Source organism: Giraffa tippelskirchi, chromosome 11, assembly GCF_054371585.1.
Source record: "Giraffa tippelskirchi isolate mGirTip1 chromosome 11, T2T-mGirTip1v1.2.pri, whole genome shotgun sequence".
Classification (NCBI taxonomy): domain Eukaryota; kingdom Metazoa; phylum Chordata; class Mammalia; order Artiodactyla; family Giraffidae; genus Giraffa; species Giraffa tippelskirchi.
In genome coordinates this window covers 79,360,746-79,379,767 of record NC_137285.1, presented here as the reverse complement: position 1 = coordinate 79,379,767, position 19,022 = coordinate 79,360,746, and the positions used below count along the sequence as shown (strand labels likewise).

The 19,022-nt window shown below is 50.2% G+C and overlaps 1 protein-coding gene across 2 annotated transcripts; it reads left to right on the top strand.

Annotated features, from left to right (window-relative positions):
- Positions 1–258: 258 nt before the first annotated feature.
- GPR83 (G protein-coupled receptor 83) lies at positions 259–18,850 on the top strand. 2 transcript variants are annotated; one of them, XM_081543853.1, is made up of 4 exons: positions 259–777; positions 6,432–6,557; positions 11,074–11,207; positions 15,300–18,850. In XM_081543853.1, the coding sequence occupies exons 1-4, from the start codon at positions 415–417 to the stop codon at positions 15,922–15,924; spliced, it is 1,248 nt and encodes a 415-aa protein (XP_081399979.1). In that variant the 5' UTR covers positions 259–414; the 3' UTR covers positions 15,925–18,850. The 2 variants fall into 2 exon arrangements, with proteins under 2 accessions (XP_081399979.1, XP_081399980.1); XM_081543854.1 differs by lacking the exon at positions 6,432–6,557 and having other exon boundaries at positions 415–777.
- The last annotated feature ends 172 nt before the right edge of the window (positions 18,851–19,022 follow it).

The window sequence follows — 19,022 nt, the reverse complement described above, 5'->3', positions numbered from 1 at the left end:
GACGACTAGGCTTAAGCAGAAGGCAGGCGGATACGAGTCTTCAGCGAAACAGCCCTGAAGCCCAACTGGGGTTTTATTTCTAGAGCGAGAGCGGGCTGGGGCCGGGGGTGGAGAGGAGCTCGCGGAGCCGGAGCGCGTCACCGTCGCCCGGAGAGACGCCGCGCTGCGCGATCTGCAGAGGCGCTCGCTCTCCCGCAGCCGGAGGGCGCAGCGGAGACACAAAAGGGGCGCGGGCGGCCCGGAGCGCGCCGATCGCGGGCGGGAGGCAGGCGGGGAGCGGCCGCCCGCCGGGCGCGGCGAGGCCCGGGGTCCCGGGCGCACGGCCCGCGCGCTCCTCTCCCCGCGCCCGAGCGCACGTGTGCGGCCCGCGGAACTGCCGGCCCGGCCGGCCCCAGGCGCGGGGCTCCCGCAAAGATGACCCCTGGCTGGGTGCTGCTCTGTCTGCTCCCGGTGGTGCGGGCCGCGGACGAGCGGAGCCCCGGGGCGGCCCTAGCGGGCCCCAATGCCTCGCACTTCTTCTGGAGCAACTACACCTTCTCCGACTGGCAGAACTTCGTGGGCCGGAGGCGCTACGGTGCCGAGTCCCAGAACCCCACGGTGAAAGCCCTGCTTATCGTGGCTTACTCTTTCATCATCGTCTTCTCGCTCTTTGGCAACGTTCTGGTCTGTCATGTCATCTTCAAGAACCAGCGGATGCACTCGGCCACCAGCCTCTTCATCGTCAACTTGGCCGTAGCTGACATCATGATCACGCTCCTCAACACCCCCTTCACTTTGGTGAGACCGCGGGCTGGGCTCTGTTGTCCCCTCTCTGTGCCTCCCTGGGTCCCCTCCCTCTCGCCGCCCGATTTCTCCCTTTTCCCCGGCTGTTCCCCTCTCAGCCTGTCTTCCTGCTTCATCTTTCTTAGTCTCTGGTCGACTCGTCTCTCATCGCTCTGCCCTGCGGTGTCGTCTCTTGGTGTGTCTGTTTCTGACGCTGTCATTCCGTGTTTGTCTTTCCGCCTGTCTGTCTCTCCAGCGTCTGTCTCTTTCCTCTGTCTCCGGTTCTCTGTGTCTTCATCTATTTGTTTCTTGTCTGTGACTCTCTCTACCTCTGTTTGTCTGTCTCTCTCTCTCTCCTCATGCTTATCCTTGATGCTTCTTGTCTGTCTCTCTGTAGTTTTGTCTTTCTGTGCTCTGTCTCTCTCTCATCGCCTTCTAAGCCAGACCTTCTGCAGCTCATGGCACTGGGGTCAATGACTCGAGCGTCGGCAGCCAGCTGTGAATCAATGACCATTTCCTGTGTAATGTCACTGAGTGAGAGTCTGCATGATGATGGAGCAGTAAATCAAAGCCCCTTGAAATGCCAGCGTAGATTGTTAGGTCACCCCACCCCCATTAAATATAGCCCATTAGATGCCGCCCCGCACCCCCCCCACCCCTCCCACCGTGGGATGCTGCTTGAAGCCAAGCTGAAATATGAAACAGTAGCTAATGGAACCTTGGGTGCATTTCCTAGACCACTTAGTTAAATTGCATTTCCCTTCTGTGGTTTGACAGTGAGGTTGTGTATGAAGTCTGTGCGGTGGAGGACATGCAGGTGAGGTGGGCTTGGACCCCAGGGCAGGGGCGGCCTGAGGGCAGTTGTACACGGGTAGGGGGAGAGCCCCCGGCCCTGCCTCTCTTCCCCATTACACCGAGCCCCGACTGCTGAGTGGCAGCGGTGTCACTTCTCTCCTTCCGTGTCTCGGGACTGTCGTGCTCGTGGATGATCGAAACTGGAAGAGCTATGACCAAGCAGTCATCATGACAGTAACACCTTCTATTTCTTCAGCATGAGTTATGCTTTTTTCCAATTTATGAACAACCTTATTGATACTTGAGTTATTACCAAACCCTATCTGTTCTTTCTCTCTCTTTCTTACACAGACCTCACACACTCAACCAGAAATAACAGACGAGCAAAGAGAAGGTGAATTCCCACAAGCCTATACACATGTGTGAACATCCTTTCAAACCTTACATTTAAAAACTGTCCTCTCTCTTGTCTTTGCTTATGAGAACATCACTTCCACTTGGCAGACGAGAAAACTGTGGCACAGAGCGGTTCAGTCCCTTGTCCAGGTCGCCCAGCTGGTAACTGGCAGAGGTAGCATGAGAATTTGGTCCTCTGGCTCAAGTACGGCCGGAGGTCTGTCCATGAAGCCACTTAACTAGGGGTAGGGGAGTGGGACCTCTTGGACCACTGCTCTCAACCACGGACTTTCCCTGCTCTCTTTTCTGCCTACATCTCAGGATGCCTCAGGATGCCGTGGGCAGTAGCCAGGGCAAAGAGACTTCCAGATACCTCCCCCCCACAACATACACACACACATCCACTCCCCACCGAGTGCCTTAAAGCACAAGAAGTGCATCTCTGGCTCCTCTTGGCACCCCCTTGGCCTCTGACTTGACCATCTGCAGTCCTGGGGGTTGGGCTAGGCCGCCCAGGATAGGAGCCCCAGGGCACAGCCCTCTGCTGCTGCCCAGAGCAGGGTGCGTGGCTGAATCTGCTCACAGGGCGGGTGGGGAGGGGAGAGGAGACCAGGCTGCAGCTCAGAGCTGAGAGCCCCTACCTGGAGGATCTCCTGCAAAAGAAGGGGTGTCAAGGCTCTGAGGACCCAGCCCCTGCTCCAGGTTGATCCAAAGTAGCTTGGCCTTCAACCTGGCCCGTGCAACCGCTCCAGTCCAATTTCCTGTCAGAGCTGCCAAGGAGCTGGCGACCAGGGTGAGTGAAAGGGTTGAGGGGACGGTCTTCTAAACCTCAGCCGGGCTCCTCGATGGGTAAGACGTTCTGTCCTTGGGCTAGTTGATGTCAATATCCCTCCTCCATGGTCTCCCTTCCTGTCCACTTTACATACTATGTCAGCATGAAATCCAGCGCTAGTCGATGAGAGAAAAACAAAAAATTACTCACAATTACTGTGGCAGAGGTGGGCACAGAGTGTGGTGGAGCCAGGAGGCAGTCCTTTATTTTGATCTGCCAGAGTCCCATGGGAGGGTCAAAGGAGACTTTTCAAAGAACACGACATTTCAAAGGGGCTAGGATGAGTAGGAATTTCTCAGGCTGAGATGAGAGTTCAGCACAGGCAGAGAGACTGGAGAGGACAAAGGCAGGGGTGTCCAGGTTCGTGGTGTGTTGAACGCTCACTGCAGCTGCAGCGTCGGGGCAGGAAGCACCGTGGAGGAGCCGTGGGGCGGGAAGAAGCAGAGGCAGCCGGGGGAGAAAGGCGGGCGAGGCTGTGAGCGGCCTGGATGCTCGGAGGGTATTTGGCTCCGTCTTGAAGGCCGTCAATGATTCTAAGCAAGAAGTGACAGTAATCTGACTTTTGGTTAAGAAAGCGCTGTCAGCAGTGTGAAGGCTGAATTACAGGGGGGCAGACTGGAGGACTAGAAAGCTGACTGGAGGCTGTGATGGTCCAGGTGAGAGAAGAGGGGGCTCCAAGCAGACCGTGGCTTTGGGACTGAAGAAGTGGGAGTGAATTGGGAAACCCTTCAGGCAGCACTGCTTGGCTTTGGTTGTGTATTGACTGTGGGAGGTGAGAAGCAGGGGTACCCAAGGGTTTCCTGCTGGGTAGTATTACTGGGCTGCCCACATCCCCGTGGAGCTCCTACCTGCCTATTCCAGAGAGAATAGTGTCCATGGTTTGTGTCCCAGGTTCATGATCGGGTCAGACTTGTCCCCCACGTCTCTCTGGCACGTGCTCTAGTCAAATCATTCTAACCCTTATTCCCCAAACAGCTCCTGACTTTCCTGAGTTTGTGCCAAGCTCTTTGTTCTTACCTGCACACGGGCAAATCCTACCTATTCTGTAGTTTTAGTCACTCAGTCATGTCCAGTCTCCACTCTTTGAGAACCCATGAACTATAGCCCTCCAGGCTCCTCTGTCCATGGGAGTTTCTAGGCAAGAATACTGGAGTGATTTGCCATTCCCTTCTCCAGGGGATCTTCCTGACCCAGGGATCGAACCTGGGTCTCCTGCACTGCAGGTAGATTCTTTACCATCTGAGCCACCAGGTAAGCCCATTCTGTAAAGTTCATCTCAAATATCTTGTATCTTATAATAATGGCAGCTAGTAGTTAAGTACTTGCTACGTACCAGGCACTGTTGTACCTGGTTTACTCATATTATCTGCTTTACATGTACTTGATTTTTATAACAATCATGTGAACAAGGGTTAGCCCAGGAAAGTGAGGCTCACTGGGCCTAAGTTCCTTGCTCAAGGTGACAGCTATCAGTAGCAAATACTCTGCTGTAAATCAATGCTCGACATTCTTCCTGTCGAGCTGACTTGCTCTGTTTCTTTGAGTCACCTCTCTCTCTCTCAGCCTCAGCCCACTCCCACCCATGCTAGTGGCCCTTTGTCTGGCCCTTCTATGGGACAAGAGTCCCAACCCCTGGGCCACGGACCAGTACCTAACAGGACCCGGGCCCCACAGCAGAAGATGAGCGGTGGGCAAGTGAGCGAAGCTCTGTCTGTGTTTACCTGTACCCTTCACTTGCGTTACTGCCTGAGCACCTCCTCCTGTCCATCAAGGCAGCATTAGATTCTCCTTGGAGCACGTGTCTTGCTGCACTTGAATCATCCCAAAACCCTCACCCCCCCGTGGATTATCTCCCATGAAACTGGCCCCTGGTGCCAAAACGGTTGGGGATCCCTGCTGTAGGGCATTGTATATTTTCTATCGTGCATCTGAGATACCTGAGACCTCCTCTTCCCAAGTTGGGAGCACCTTGGTCAGAATCAATGCCTGATCCCTTTTGGGTGTGGAGCATCACTCAAGAACTCAGGTGCTGAGTGAGCAAAGAGCTGTGGAAGATGTGGGTTGAGGCCTCTGCCTGCTCCCCTCAACACACCTTGAGAGCTGGTCTCCTCTCTCCGCCTAGACCTTGGCCCCTGCTCCCACCTCTGCAGATCCCTGGGTCTCCTTCCCAGATGACATGTCTCGAGGCCTGCTTAGCCAACATTCCGGGGCACAGCCCACATGCTATGTTGTGACTCTGCAGACGTGTCTCCTCTAAGAGTCTGAACTCATAGGAGCCAAAAATGAATCTGGTTATTATCATAAAAATAGCTCCTATTTATTTCTAATCATATCTTTCTAGCAATCTGCAAGATATTGTATTCCATGTGCTGTAGTCTTTCTCTAAAAATAAAAAAAAAAGCTAATGCTTACAATAACATACAGATAGACTCATTAGAAAAGACCCTGATGCTGGGAAAGATTGAGGGCAGGAGGAGAAGGGGACGACAGAGGATGAGATGGTTGGATGGCATCACTGACTCAATGGACATGAGTTTGAGCAAGCTCCAGGAGACAGTGAAGGACAGGGAAGCCTGGTGTGCTGCAGTTCGTGGGGTCACAAAGAGTCGGACATGACTGAGCAATAGAACAACAAAAGAGATTTTTAAGCCCCCCTTTTTTTTCTTTTTTGCAAATGAGGAGACTGAGGTTCAGACAGATTACCTACCTTGCCCAAGGTCACACAGCTAGAAAACATTAGAGGCGGGAAATCTGACTCCAGAACCCATGTCCTGTGTACCCCAATGTTCATCGCAGCACTGTTTACAATAGCCAGGACATGGAAGCAACCTAGATGTCCATCAGCAGACAAATGGATAAGGAAGCTGTGGTACATATACACGATGAATATTATTCAGCCATTAAAAAGAATACATTTGAATCAGTTCTATTGAGATGGATGAAACTGGAGCCCATTATACAGAGTGAAGTAAGCCAGAAAGAAAAACACCAATACAGTATACTAATGCATATATATGGAATTTGAAAGATGGTAACGATAACCCTATATGCGAGACAGAATAAGAGACACAGATGCATAGAACAGTCTTATGGACTCTGAGGGAGAAGGTGAGGGTGGGACGTTCTGAGAGAATAGCATTGAAACATGTATATTATCATATGTGAAACAGAACACCATTCCAGGTTCGATGCATGAGACAAATGCTCAGGGCTGGGGCAATGGGATGACCCAGAGGGATGGGATGGGGAGGGAGGTGGGAGGGGGGTTCAGGATGGGAAACACATGTAAACCCATGGCTGATTCATGTCAAAGTAATGGCAAAAACCACTACAATATTGTAAAGTAATTAGCCCCCAACTAAAATAAATAAATTAAAAAAAAACAACAAAACAAAAAACCCCGTGTCCTTCCCACTCTGTCCTGGCACCTAGCAGGGCCCGGCCCCAGTAGCAGGATCGGAGTCTGTTGAATTGGGTGATGGAGAATGAGTTGTGCTGGAGAAAAGCATGTGAGACCCACAGTCTGGCAGTGCAGAGTGGAGCGAGGCGGGGAGAGGCCTCCTGTGGGACGCTGCTCGGAGACCCAGGGAGAGGACGTCAGGGGCCAGAACCATCTGCCTCCTGACGCCTGCGGGTTCGTCTGCAGGTGCGCTTTGTGAACAGCACGTGGGTGTTCGGGAAAGGCATGTGCCACGTCAGCCGCTTCGCGCAGTACTGCTCCCTGCACGTCTCCGCCCTGACGCTGACGGCCATCGCCGTGGACCGCCACCAGGTGAGGGCACCCCCCGCGCCCTGCCCTGCCCTCCCTGGCTTTGCTTACCAGGGCGCTCAGGACAGTGCTCCAGCCCGTTTATTTTTAGACTGTTTCTGACGTGGACTGTCTTTAAAGTCTTTATTGAATCTGTTACAATATCGCTTCTGTTTTATGATTTGGCTTTTTGGCTGCGAGGCATGTGGGACCGTAGCTTTGTGACCAGGGATTGAACCCCCACCCCCTGCATTGGAAAGCAAAGTCTTAACCACTGGACCGCCAGTGAAGTCCCCTAGTCCATTTTTCAAAGACCCTATTTGTCTTCTTACTGACCAATATGAGCACTGCTGCTGGTGCTGCTAAGTCGCTTCAGTCGTGTCCGACTCTGTGCGACCCCATAAGCGGAAGCCCACTAGGTTACCCCGTCCCTGGGATTCTCCAGGCAAGAACACTGGAGTGGGTTGCCATTTCCTTCTCCAATGCATGAAGGTGAAAAGTGAAAGTGAAGTCGTTCAGTCATGTCTGACTCTTATCGACTCCATGGACTGCAGCCTATCAGGCTCCTCCGTCCATAAGATTTTTCGGCAAGAGTACTGCAGTGGGGTGCCATTGCCTTCTCCATATAAGCACTAAATTAGGCATATTAAGTCCTTTGTGCTGGGGCTGCAAAACATTATTCCCCATTTGTTATTCCAGTGAAGACTCCCTGCTGGCATTCTGTGCATCAGAAATGACTGAGCTTGTTTTCGGGGGTAGGAAGGCAAATCTGGAAAATGACAGATGAGAAGAGAGTGGCAGATAATTGCAGGTTAGAGGCAAGGCTGCTGGCTGGGAGATGAGGTGGATATTCCTGGGCCAGGTTGTACAGGAGGAACACCTGGGGGTGCAGACAGCGGGGGTTGCAGACAGGGAGGCGTGCAGGTGCAGGTGTCCAGCAGGGTGTTGAGGCCCTGCTTGCTGTCCTGCCCCTTCAGACACACATGGGTGGGTATGGTGAAGGGAGCCGAAAAGGACCTGGCAGTGCCTGTCACGGAGGAGGGTGGTTCCATGCATATGCCTGGCGTGTGCTGATTCAGTGAGCGTGGTCACACACTGGGGTCTGCGCACAGTCGCTGGTCGCTGATTCAGTGAACGCGGTCATACACTTGGGTCTGTGCAGAGTCACTGGTCGCTGATACAGTGAACGTGGTCATACACTGGGGTCTGTGCAGAGTCACTGGTTGCTGACTCAGTGAAAGTGGTTATACACTCGAGTCTGTGCAGAGTCGCTGGTCGCTGATTCAGTGAATGTGGTTATACACTTGGGTCTGTGCAGAGTCACTGGTCCAGTGAACGTGGTTATACACTCGGGTCTGTGCAGAGTCGGTGGTCACTGATTCAGTGAGCCGTGGTCACACACTCAGGTCTGTGCAGAGTCGCTGGTCGCTGATTCAGTTAGCGTGGTCATACACTGGGGTCTGTGCAGAGTCACTGGTCACTGATTCAGTGAGTGTGGTCATACACTGTGGTCTGCGCAGTCACTGGTTGCTGATACAGTGAACGTGGTCATACACTGGGGTCTGTGCAGAGTCACTGGTCGCTGATACCGTGAACGTGGTTATAGACTTGGGTCTGTGCAGAGTCACCGGTCGCTGATTCAGTTAGCGTGGTCACACATTCGGGTCTGTGCAGAGTCGCTGGTCGCTGATTCAGTGAGCCGTGGTCATACACTCAAGTCTGTGCAGAGTCACTGGTCACTGATTCGGTGAGCCGTGGTCACACAGTCAGGTCTGTGCAGAGTCGCTGGTCGCTGATTCAGTTAGTGTGGTCATACACTCGGGTCTGTGCAGAGTCACTGGTCACTGATAGAGTGAATGTGGTCATACACTCGGGTCTGTGCAGAGTCACTGGTCACTGATTCAGTTAGCATGGTCATATACTCGGGTCTGCGCAGAGTCACTGGTTGCTGATAAGAGTGAATGTGGTCATACACTCGGGTCTGTGCAGAGTCACTGGTCGCTGATTCAGTGAGCTGTGGTCACACACTCAGGTCTGTGCAGAGTCACTGGTCGCTGATTCAGTTAGCGTGGTCATACACTGGGGTCTGTGCAGAGTCGCTGGTCGCTGATACAGTGAATGTGGTCATACACTGGGGTCTGTGCAGAGTCATTTGTTGCAGGCTCAGGGAAGGGCATTACCACTAGCACAGCACTGTACGCCTGGCTACTGATGAAGGGAGGAACAGCTTTGAGGCATGAGGCTGGCTGCGGGCTCATGCTCAGATCTCTAGAAGATCATTAGTCTGCTCTGAGAAGACACAGGGGCACCTGCAGGCCAGTATCATAAGGACAATCAGGACAAAAAGAGAGAGAAATTTAATTCTAAGGAGCTCCAAGAGTTACAACAGCCAAGGGATAAGAAGCTTCTAAGGTACAGACTCATCAGAAAGAATCCTCAATGGCTCAGCATGTAAAGAATCTGTGTGCAATACAGGATACCTAGGAGACTTGGGTTCCATCCCTGGTTTGGGAAGATCCCCTGGAGGAAGGCATGGCAACTCACTCCAGTATTCTTGCCTAAAATCCCATGGACAGAGGAGCCTGGCGGGCTGCAGTCCATAGAGTCACAAAGACTTGGACATGACTAAAGTGACTTAGCACACATGTACACTGTCCCTTTGGCATTTATGTTAAGATGTTCTGGTGCAAAGTATCAAAATGTTGCATACAAATATTTCCTGCCTTTTCTTAACCTTCTCCCCTAATTCAGCAAGAAGGACTCTGGATCACCTCCCCTTTACTTGGGCTATACCTACTTCACTTAACACAGCTGAGGGTCCACCCTTGGACCAAAGGTGTGTCTGAGGAACGGGGGGAGGTCTTGCACACACTAGACACACTACTGTGACATATACCCACACATGGGAACCTGTCCCAGAGCCTACAGATTCTTGGAACGTCCAGGGCCTCTGACCCAGGCTTCCACTCCCTTTATTGACCTGAGGCATGAAGGAGTGTGAGAGGCAAGGATGGCAGAGTCCAGAATGGATGTGCTGGGCAGCTTCTGAAGCCTATTCCTCCGATAAACCTTAAGAGCCTGGGAGAAGACTGTGGAAGAGCATGGTAGAAGGCCCCGTGTGTCCTGGGCTGGCATCCTGAGGTGGTGGCAGCTCTTTATGACCTCTCCTCCTGACCCTACTCACCCCAGACATCTTTTTCAGGAAATAATGATTCTAACCTAGCCAGCTGGGTGTCCATCAACAGACGGTTGGATAAAGAAGATGTGGTGTATATATATACTGGAATACTACTTAGCCATAAAAAGAATGAGATTTTGCCATTTGCAAAAACATGGATGGATTTGGAGGGTATTATGCTAAGTGAAATAAGCCAGATGGAGAAAGACAAATACTGTATGATATTACTTATATTGGAATCTAAAGTAATACAGCAAACTAGTGAATATTACAAAAAAAGAAGCAGACCTCCAGACATAGAGAACAAACTAGTGGTTATCAGTGGGAAGAGGGAAGGAGAAAGAGGCAATGTCTGGGTAGAGGATTAAGAGGTACGCACTACAGGTATCAAATAAGCTACAAGGATATATTGTACAACACAGGGAATATGGCACATATTTTACAATAACTATCAGCGGAGTATAACCTTTAAAATTGTGAATCACTATATTGCATACTTACAATTTTATATAATATTTACATCAAGTATATTTTGATTTAATAAAAAGAAATAATGATTCTAACCTTAAAATGAGGCTGCTGTGAAATTCCCAAGTCTTTATTTAAACCTTTTAGGAGAGTTGATTGTCATATAGTAGCAATCGGTTCTAAGATGCTTTTCAGCCCAAAGCTTCTAGTGCTGGTTTTATTTGGGGCTTGGGAAAGCTGAGCCCCACTGCCGTTTTATTGGATCGGCCAAATAGTTCGTTCAGTTAGTGAGTACGTTGTTCAACACAGTTCTTGGTGAAAATGAAAAATGTGTCTTTTATTAGTACTTAATGCTGAATGATTTTTTTGGCCAGCCCAGTAGAAATGACTTTCAGAAACAGTGGTGACCCCCAAATAAAGGTCAATGCAGCTTCCCACAGTAAGTGCTGAGGGTCTCTCCCCATATGTGTCACCTTCTGACACCTCAGAGCCCTTTGTAACCTAAAGAATCTGGGCAGATGGGATGAGGTCCTGAGATGGAGGCTGATCGTGGCTGCCCCTCTGCCCACCCCGCTGTGGGTGTCGTGGGGACAGATCTCCCCCTTCACTCCTTCCTGACCTTCTCACTGCACTGCGCTTCAGCCAGGCATGACCTACCTGCAAGACCCATTTGAACTGCCTGGAGTCTCTGAGTCCAGATGGCACCCTCTTTCTACCCCCAGAGCTGGGCGGTGGGGTGGTGTAACCCAAGGGCTCTACAATGAATTAAGGAGTACTTGATTTTGTAAGTAGGACCTACCTGCCCCTTTGTGACAAGTGAGCCGCATCATCTGGATTTCTCATTTGCTTTAAGCTGTCTTCTGCCGGTAAGGCCCAGTTTTGCGTGTTTTCCAGGTCATCATGCATCCGTTTAAACCCCGGATCTCAATCACAAAAGGTGTCATCTACATCGCAGTCATCTGGACAATGGCAACGTTCTTTTCACTCCCACACGCTATCTGCCAGAAATTATTTACCTTCAAGTACAGGTGAGATGGACTAGTAGGGAGCAGCCTGGGGGCCTGGAGGACCTTGACAGATGGAAACTTGAGCCTCCACTGTATCTCAGAGTTACCAGTACCTGCTGTGCCAAGCTGGTCTCTCTGCTTCCTTCCCATCCTGTTGCTTCCAGGCCTGTGCCTATCCTCTGCATTTTTTTTTCTGCTTTTTTTCCTCATCCTTTCTTCTAAACACTTTACAGCTCTTCCTTGTTATTCTTTGTCCCTTTGTTTGCAAGGTCAAGGCAATAGCAATCAGCTTCTGCCACTGGGGACACATACTCACCCAGACTGAAATTCAGAATCACCTGCTGCTGCTGCTAAGTCGTTTCAGTTGTGTCCGACTCTGTGCGACCCCAGAGACGGCCGCCCACCAGGCTCCCCCTTCCCTGGGATTCTCCAGGCAAGAGTACTGGAGTGGGTTGCCATTTCCTTCTCCAGTGCATGAAAGTGAAAAGTGAAAGTGAAATCGCTCAGTCAGTCGTGTCTGACTCCTAGCGACCCCATGGAGTGCAGCCTACCAGGCTCCTCCATCCATGGGATTTTCCAGGCAAGAGGACTGGAGTGGGTTGCCATTGCCTTCTCCGTCAGAATCACCTAGTCCCTGTTTAAAATGATGTGGTTTAAGTTCTCTTGCACCACCTGCAAACAAACCTGTATACGTCTAAGTGTCTCAGGCAGGATGCTGTCCCCACACCCACCTCTCATTTATCATATGCTTTGTCTTGTGCTCTGATAGAAAGGAAAGCACTCAGTGTCTTGAAATTTAAATACTCATGCGTGCTGCTGGCTCGTTAAAGCATCCTCCCCTGTTAGACTGTGAGGTTGGGGGGTGCTGGCTCCATTTCTGATTTTGTCATCTTGCTGTCCCTAGCATCTAAATGACTGTCTCCACATCACAAGCTCTCAGTACATATTTGCTGAATGAATGAATGAACGTAGAGTGATCTTTATCAGTTCATAGTTGTTTTAGCTGAAGTTCTATAGAAACAGATCCTGAGATAAAGGAAGATGCGTGTGCCCATGATTTTTAAGAAAGTGCTCCCAGGGGACTTCCCTGGTGGTCCAGTGGTTAAAGAATTCTCCTTCCAATGCAGGGGACGTGGATTCGATCCCTGGTTGGGGAACTAAGATCCCATGTGCCGAGGCGTAACTAAGCTCATACTGCAACTACTGAGCCTGCACTCCACTACCAGACAGCCTGCATGCTGCAGCTAAGACCTGACACAGCTGAATAAATAAACGAAGTGCTGGACTTCCCTGGTGGTACAGTGGATAAAAATCCACCCACCAGTGCAGGGGTCATGAGTTCGATCCCAGGTCTGGGAAGATTCCACATGCTGTAGAGCAACTAAGCCCGTGTGCCACAACTGCTAAAGCCTGCGTGCCCAGAGCCCAGGCTCTGCAGCAAGAGAGGCCCCCACCATGAGAAACCTGCAGATCGGAGCAAGAGTGGTCCCTGCTCCCTGCATCTAGAGAGAGCCCGTGTGCAGCAACAAAGACCCAGGGCAGCAACAACAGAATAACTAACTTAAAAAATACCAATAGATTTCTATGTGCTTAAAATTAAAAAAAAAAAAAAATCACCCTTAAAAAAATAAATAAGTGAAGTGCTTCCAGGGGTGGTAGATACTCCTGGAGTGGAGAAGCAGGACGGCAAATGGGGAGAGACCGAGGGAGGGCGTGGCCTGCAGGGGGCGCTCCGGGGCAGCTGTAACGGCGTCTACCAGCTTGGAGGCGAGGGAGCTGCGCTCTCATATCCTAGGAAACTCCTGGCCACTTCTGGCTCTTAGTGAATCTGGGGAAAGTGTCTTCAGTGGCCTTTGGGTGGTCCTGGGCTCCTAGAAGTCTTGGGTACCAGCTGTGTCTTGTGAGGTGGGCAGGAGCTGGGGCCCAGTGCCTCAGACCAGCGAGGGGTGCCCTGCGGGTGGGTCTTCCCATGTGCTGCCTCACCTGAAACATACCTTACACACTCTCCTGGGATGTAGGCAGGCTCCAGAGAACACGCTCTGAAGGGCAACTTGAACTAATTTATGAAGAATCCGTGCCTGAATTATAGGTTACCGAATGAATCATGTACCCACCCCTCCTGAGCACTCAGCTTACCCATCTGCCTCAGATGTGGAGGGCTGTTTCTTTTTTCTGATAACAAAAGCAAAGAGAGTTTCTTTGTTTCACTAGTGACAGCCACCGGTATGTACTGATATTACAAGATCAACAAGCTACATGGTATGATGAGAAAGTAGCAATTTCGAGTCGCTGCTTAGAGATTTTACAGGATGAAAACCCTGCTGGCATCAAAAGTCTGGACATTTAAATAAAGACCCGAGCTTAGGTTTCCTGCCACAAGCTCCTGCCTTTCTTTCTCCAGAGCATCTTTTAAAATGTTCATTCAGAGTTGAGCTTGTGAAAAATTGGTGGCCTCCACCCAACCAGCTCGTGAGTGACAGGTGTGTGCTGCCTGCTCTCTCTCCTGCCCGTCGGGGACCTGGGAGTAAGGACGGTGCTTTTCCCTGCTCACAGCGCCCCCAACTGGGGTGTCAGTGATAGTCTTGTGACTTCCTTTGTGTGAGTGGATTAAAACTGTGCCTTCAATCAAAATAGCCCTGGGATTTTCACTTCTCCAAAATTGGAAGGAAGTCCTCAGGGAGCTCCCTGCTGCCTCGTTCAGCAGATCATAATCTGTGTGTTCTTCATCCACCAGCTCCAGGTCAACACACACAGGTTGTCCTTAAAGAATCTGAAGAGGGCCGGGTACATTCCATAGAAAATAAGCACTTTTTGTCTGAGTGGCTGAAGGGGTAAGAGTTCCAGCATTGCCACTCACATTCTCAAGACTATCATTTTTTTGCCCCATTCCTTGGATCCCCTCTGGAATAGGCGATATGAGAGTAGGTTGTGCAACAGAAATTCCAAGATTTCCTGAATCCATTGTGCTCCCAGGATGAGTTAATTCTAAGACTAGGACACCAGTGCATTTATTCATTGAACAAATATTTATTTGGCCTTTATTCTGGGCTAGGAACAATACAAAGTAAACACACAGAGTGATCTAGGTGTATTTCTCTTTCTTAAAAATTGAAGTATAGTTGATTTGCAGTGTTATTTTCAAGTGTATAGCAGATTTTTTTTCCCTTATAGGTTATTACAGAATGTTGAGTATAGTTCTGTATGCTATACAGTAGGTCCTTGTTATCCATTTTATATATTATAGTGTTTATATGTTAATCTCATCAGTCAAATATTAACAATTTATATGTTAATATTCATCAGTCCTGAATATTCATTGGAAGGACTAATGCTGTAGCTGAAACTCCAATACTTTGGCCACCTGATGTGAACTGACTTATTTGAAAAGACCCTGATGCTGGGAAAGATTGAAGGCAGGAGGAGAAGGGGATGACAGAGGGTGAGATGGTTGGAGGGTATCACTGACTCGACGGACATGAGTTTGAGTAAACTCCGGGAGTTGGTGATGGACAGGGAGGCCTGGTGTGCTGCGGTTCATGGGGTCACGAGGAGTCGGACACGACTGAGCGACTGAACTGAACTGAATGTTAATTTCCAAATTTGTACCTCCCCCTGACCTTTCCCTTTTGGTAACCACGTTTGTCTTCTGTGTCTATGGGTCTATTTCTATTTTGTATATAAGTTCATTCATATAATTTTTAACACTAAAAAAATTTTTTGTATCATTTTTTAGATTCCACATATAAGCAACATCATATGATATTTGTTTTTTTCTGTCTGGCTTACTTCATTTTGCATGATAACCTCTAGGTCCATTCATGCTTCAAATGACATTATTTCATTTTTTATGGCTGAGTAGTATTCCCTTGTATATATGTACCATATCTTCTTTACCCATTCACTTGTCGTTGGACAGTTAGGTGTATTCTTACCTTTATAGAACTCCCAGCCTAGTGGGAAAGCTGGAAATGTAGTCAGATAATTAGTCTGCTCATCATCCATGCTTTAACAGATGGATATACCAGGAACCCAGGGGAGAGAGAGGCCAGTGTTCCTGGGATGGGGCTTTTCCACAGTAACTGCACATTCTCCTTCTCTCTCCCCTGTCCCCAGGGAGGACATCGTCCGCTCCCTGTGCCTGCCAGACTTCCCTGAGCCGGCTGACCTCTTCTGGAAGTACCTGGACTTGGCCACTTTCATCCTGCTTTACATTCTGCCCCTCCTCATCATATCCGTGGCCTACGCCCGTGTGGCCAAGAAGCTGTGGCTGTGCAACACCATCGGTGACGTGACCACGAAGCAGTACCTGGCCCTGCGGCGCAAGAAGAAGAAGACCATCAAGATGCTGATGCTGGTGGTGGTCCTCTTTGCCCTCTGCTGGTTCCCCCTCAACTGCTACGTCCTCCTGCTGTCCAGCAAGGTCATCCGCACCAACAACGCCCTCTACTTTGCCTTCCACTGGTTCGCCATGAGCAGTACCTGCTACAACCCCTTCATCTACTGCTGGCTCAACGAGAACTTCAGGGTCGAGCTGAAGGCACTGCTGCGCATGTGCCAGAGGTCGCCCAAGCCTCAGGAGGGGCAGCCGCCCTCTCCTGCACCCTCCCTCAGGGTGGCCTGGGCGGAGAAGAGCAGCGGCCGCAGGGCTCCTCCAGCCAACAGCCTCCTGCCGTCCTCCCAGCTGCAGTCTGGGAAGACAGACCTGGCGTCCGTGGAGCCCATTGTGACCATGACTTAAAGGAGGAGGCTGGGAAGGGGTGGGGGTGAGGGGCTCTGTCTGCCGAAGAGGCTGGCAGAGCGCCTGAGGACAGAGCCTGGAAAAGAGTCTGTCCTCACACATGATGAGCTTCACATGCCAGAAACAAGTTTCTGCAGAAGCCCGAGGTCGCTGGAGTTCCCACACAACTCTGTCCAGCCTCTTGGCTCCATTAGAGAAAACAAAAAGGCAACTTTCAGCTCAACACATACCGGTGAATTTCTGTGTGAGACATGCTGGTTCCCTGAGCCAGAGGACCCGGGACAGCTTCTGCTCGCGTGGGGGTTGAGTTAGGCGACTGCTCCCAGCCTTGCAACACTCCCCACCCCTGGGCACTCGTGATGGAGCCCGGAGTCAGACTTGGTTGTGCACAACCCAGGGCCACAGCACTGCTTGAGAAAGGACCGTCGGCCATGAGAGCTTCACCAGCCAGAGCCGGTGTGGAGCTTTGAATGCCTTGCTTTCTGAAGTCTCTGGAGCAAGATGAATCCCAGTTCTCTGGTGGCCCCACACACGACAAGAAAGGACTGACTGGGCTCTTTACTTTAGTAAACAGGAATTACTGAGTTTCCTTAAAACAAAGGAAAACTCTCATTGAAACGCTGAAACATTCAAAAAAGCACAAAGAGGAAAATAAAAACTACCCCCTTCTCCCACTAACTTGTGATAAGTTCTGTCAAAATGCTATGGATTTCTTGGCAACTTTTTTTCTGTATGTGTGTGTCTGTGATTTTCATTTCAGGTTGAATTACAGTTTTCCATTTAGAAATAAGAGATACGAGCAGAGCCAACTCCTGAGCCCCTCTCCCAGGAGTAATATCTACTGAAGAGTTAGATGAGGTGGGAGAAGAGCCCAAGGAGAAAACTGTCCCAGAGCAGACAGACTGCTTCGTGCTGCAACCAGTGGTGGGAAGGGCCTGGTTAAAGGACCTCTCTGGGGATGGTGGCCATTGCGATAAACCAGGAACAAAACTCATCCAGGAGATACAATTCCCCCTCTCCTGCAATCTCACCGAACAAGATGTGATGAAATACTGCTCTGCTTCTGCAGGAGATGAGAGAGCAGGCTTTCCAACATGCTCCCAAGCTGTCTAGACAGGCGGTTTCTCCTCTGTGTTGTCTGAATAGGAAGGCTTTTTCACACCAATTTCCACAAGACAGCTCACATTCAACCTTACTCTGGTGGCTCACGTGTTACTTATCAAAACCTATGGCATCATGATGGTCCTTAATAACTCAACTTGCCAGAGAAACCTCATTCCAGAGACGACGAGTGTTTTCATCATTTTCCGTCTGGTCCTGAGTGAGTCACAGTGTCACCCAGGAGAGAGATGCCCCAGGCAGAGGAGAGCTTCATTCACCAGCCCTAAGCAAGTGCTGCCCTCATGCCGGCTTGAGGTTTCTTTCTAGCAACCAGAGAGATTCTGAGAGCAAAAAAATAGCCGTGGAGCTGAGTGAAAAACTGAGGCTCTGGGAGAAGGGGTTTGTCCGAGGTTCACTTAGATCTCTTGGCTGTTAACTGAACTTGGTTGTATCATGTGCTTCCCTAAAATGAACCATGGGGGTTCATCATACTATTCTCTCTGTTTTGGGGATGTTTGAAAATTTCAAGCTGTAAAGTTTAAAAAACCATCTTCTGAACAGTGGGTAAAAAAGTGACTTTCATGGGACGTGCATGCTACATTGCTTCAGTTGTGCCCGATTCTTTGTGACCCTGTGGACTGTAGCCCGCCAGGCTCCTCTGTCCATGGAATTTTCCAGGCAAGAATACTGGAGTGGGGTGCCATTCCCTTCTCCAAGGAGTCTTTCCGACCCGGGGATCAAACCCAGGTCTCCTACACTGCAGATAGGTTTTTTACCGTCTGAGCCACCAGGGAAGCCTATAGGTTCCACCTTTATGGGAGAGAGGGAGGCTTTTAGGCCCATAGGGATACCAGGAGGGTTTTTTTTTTCAGCTCAAATGGCTCCCAGGCCTGAGCCTATTGTCTATTAATACTGTCATGGAATTCATTGAACCAGAAAGAGAGCAAGTGACAGAGCTACAGAAAGTTTGTCCTGCTCTGAAATCAGAGGAAGAGTTTCCCTTCGCTTCCTCCTCTCTGAGGGCCTGTGGAAATGCTGCCAAGTCACAGGGAAGGTCTTTCTCTGGTGGAAGTCCCGCCCCACTAAGGTCTGGGTCTGCTGTCAGCTCTCCGTCTCCCGTCTCCCTCTACTTCATCGACCTTCCCTGTGTGTCTCAGAGCAAAGCGTGCTTTGTGTTTATGAATGTGACATGTGTCACCCTGGAACCTCTGCACTGTGCTGTCATGAAGACTTGACTGTAACTTGTTCCAGTCTCAATAAAATACATAGTGGCTGTGTGGCCTGTGCTTCCCGGACTGGTGATTCCAGTTGGTGACTTTCAAATAGGGATTCATGTGGATTAGATGAAGAGCGTGTGGAGAGCGTCAGCCCTCACCTCTGCATCTTACAGCTGAGCAAACACAAACAGACTGAGTGGGTCAAGAACCAGTTGAAAGCCTCTGGGTAGCACTTCTTCCATTGCACTGGCTGCAAGTCCCCTCTTTTGTGATTGTGAGTCTGTGTTGAGTGAGTTAACCTGGGGCTCCATGTGCTCCTTGGTGATCCAGAGATGAAGCTGCCACTCCCACATGCAGGGTGCAGTGGGTACTGCGTTCCTACTCAGGATTTCTGCCCACCCTGGCCTGAGGGTCCCCTTGTCTGACCAAGTAAGCAGGGTAGGAGCCTCTGTCAGCAGCTCTTAGCCGGAAACCCCTCTCAGGAGGCGGCCCCCTTTTCTTGTCACTTTCACATAAAGCTTTATTTTAACTAACTTTTGGACCAGGTGCCCCCAAGCTGTACTCTCCTCTGGCCCAAGCACAACTTTCAAAATTTTAATCGCACGATACCTTGCCTAACTTGTCGGTTCTTTCTGTAAATCAAAGGAGCAGAAATGAAGAAGTAATTTACAGATAAGCAGATCTCTTCCCTGGCTTCCCCTCCAGTAATCTTGCGAACAAACTGTGTGACCAAAGCGTGTGAACAAGACTAACACCTAGAGGAGGATCGGGAGGAGATGA

What these genes read in the sequence shown, in the direction of transcription:
- GPR83 (XM_081543853.1), top strand. Translation starts at nt 415, where the DNA reads ATGACCCCTGGCTGGGTGCTGCTCTGTCTGCTCCCGGTGGTGCGGGCC. An exon ending in TCAACACCCCCTTCACTTTG is followed by an intron (nt 778 to 6,431) that starts GTGAGACCGCGG and finishes GTTCGTCTGCAG; the next exon opens with GTGCGCTTTGTGAACAGCAC. An exon ending in TTATTTACCTTCAAGTACAG is followed by an intron (nt 11,208 to 15,299) that starts GTGAGATGGACT and finishes CCCTGTCCCCAG; the next exon opens with GGAGGACATCGTCCGCTCCC.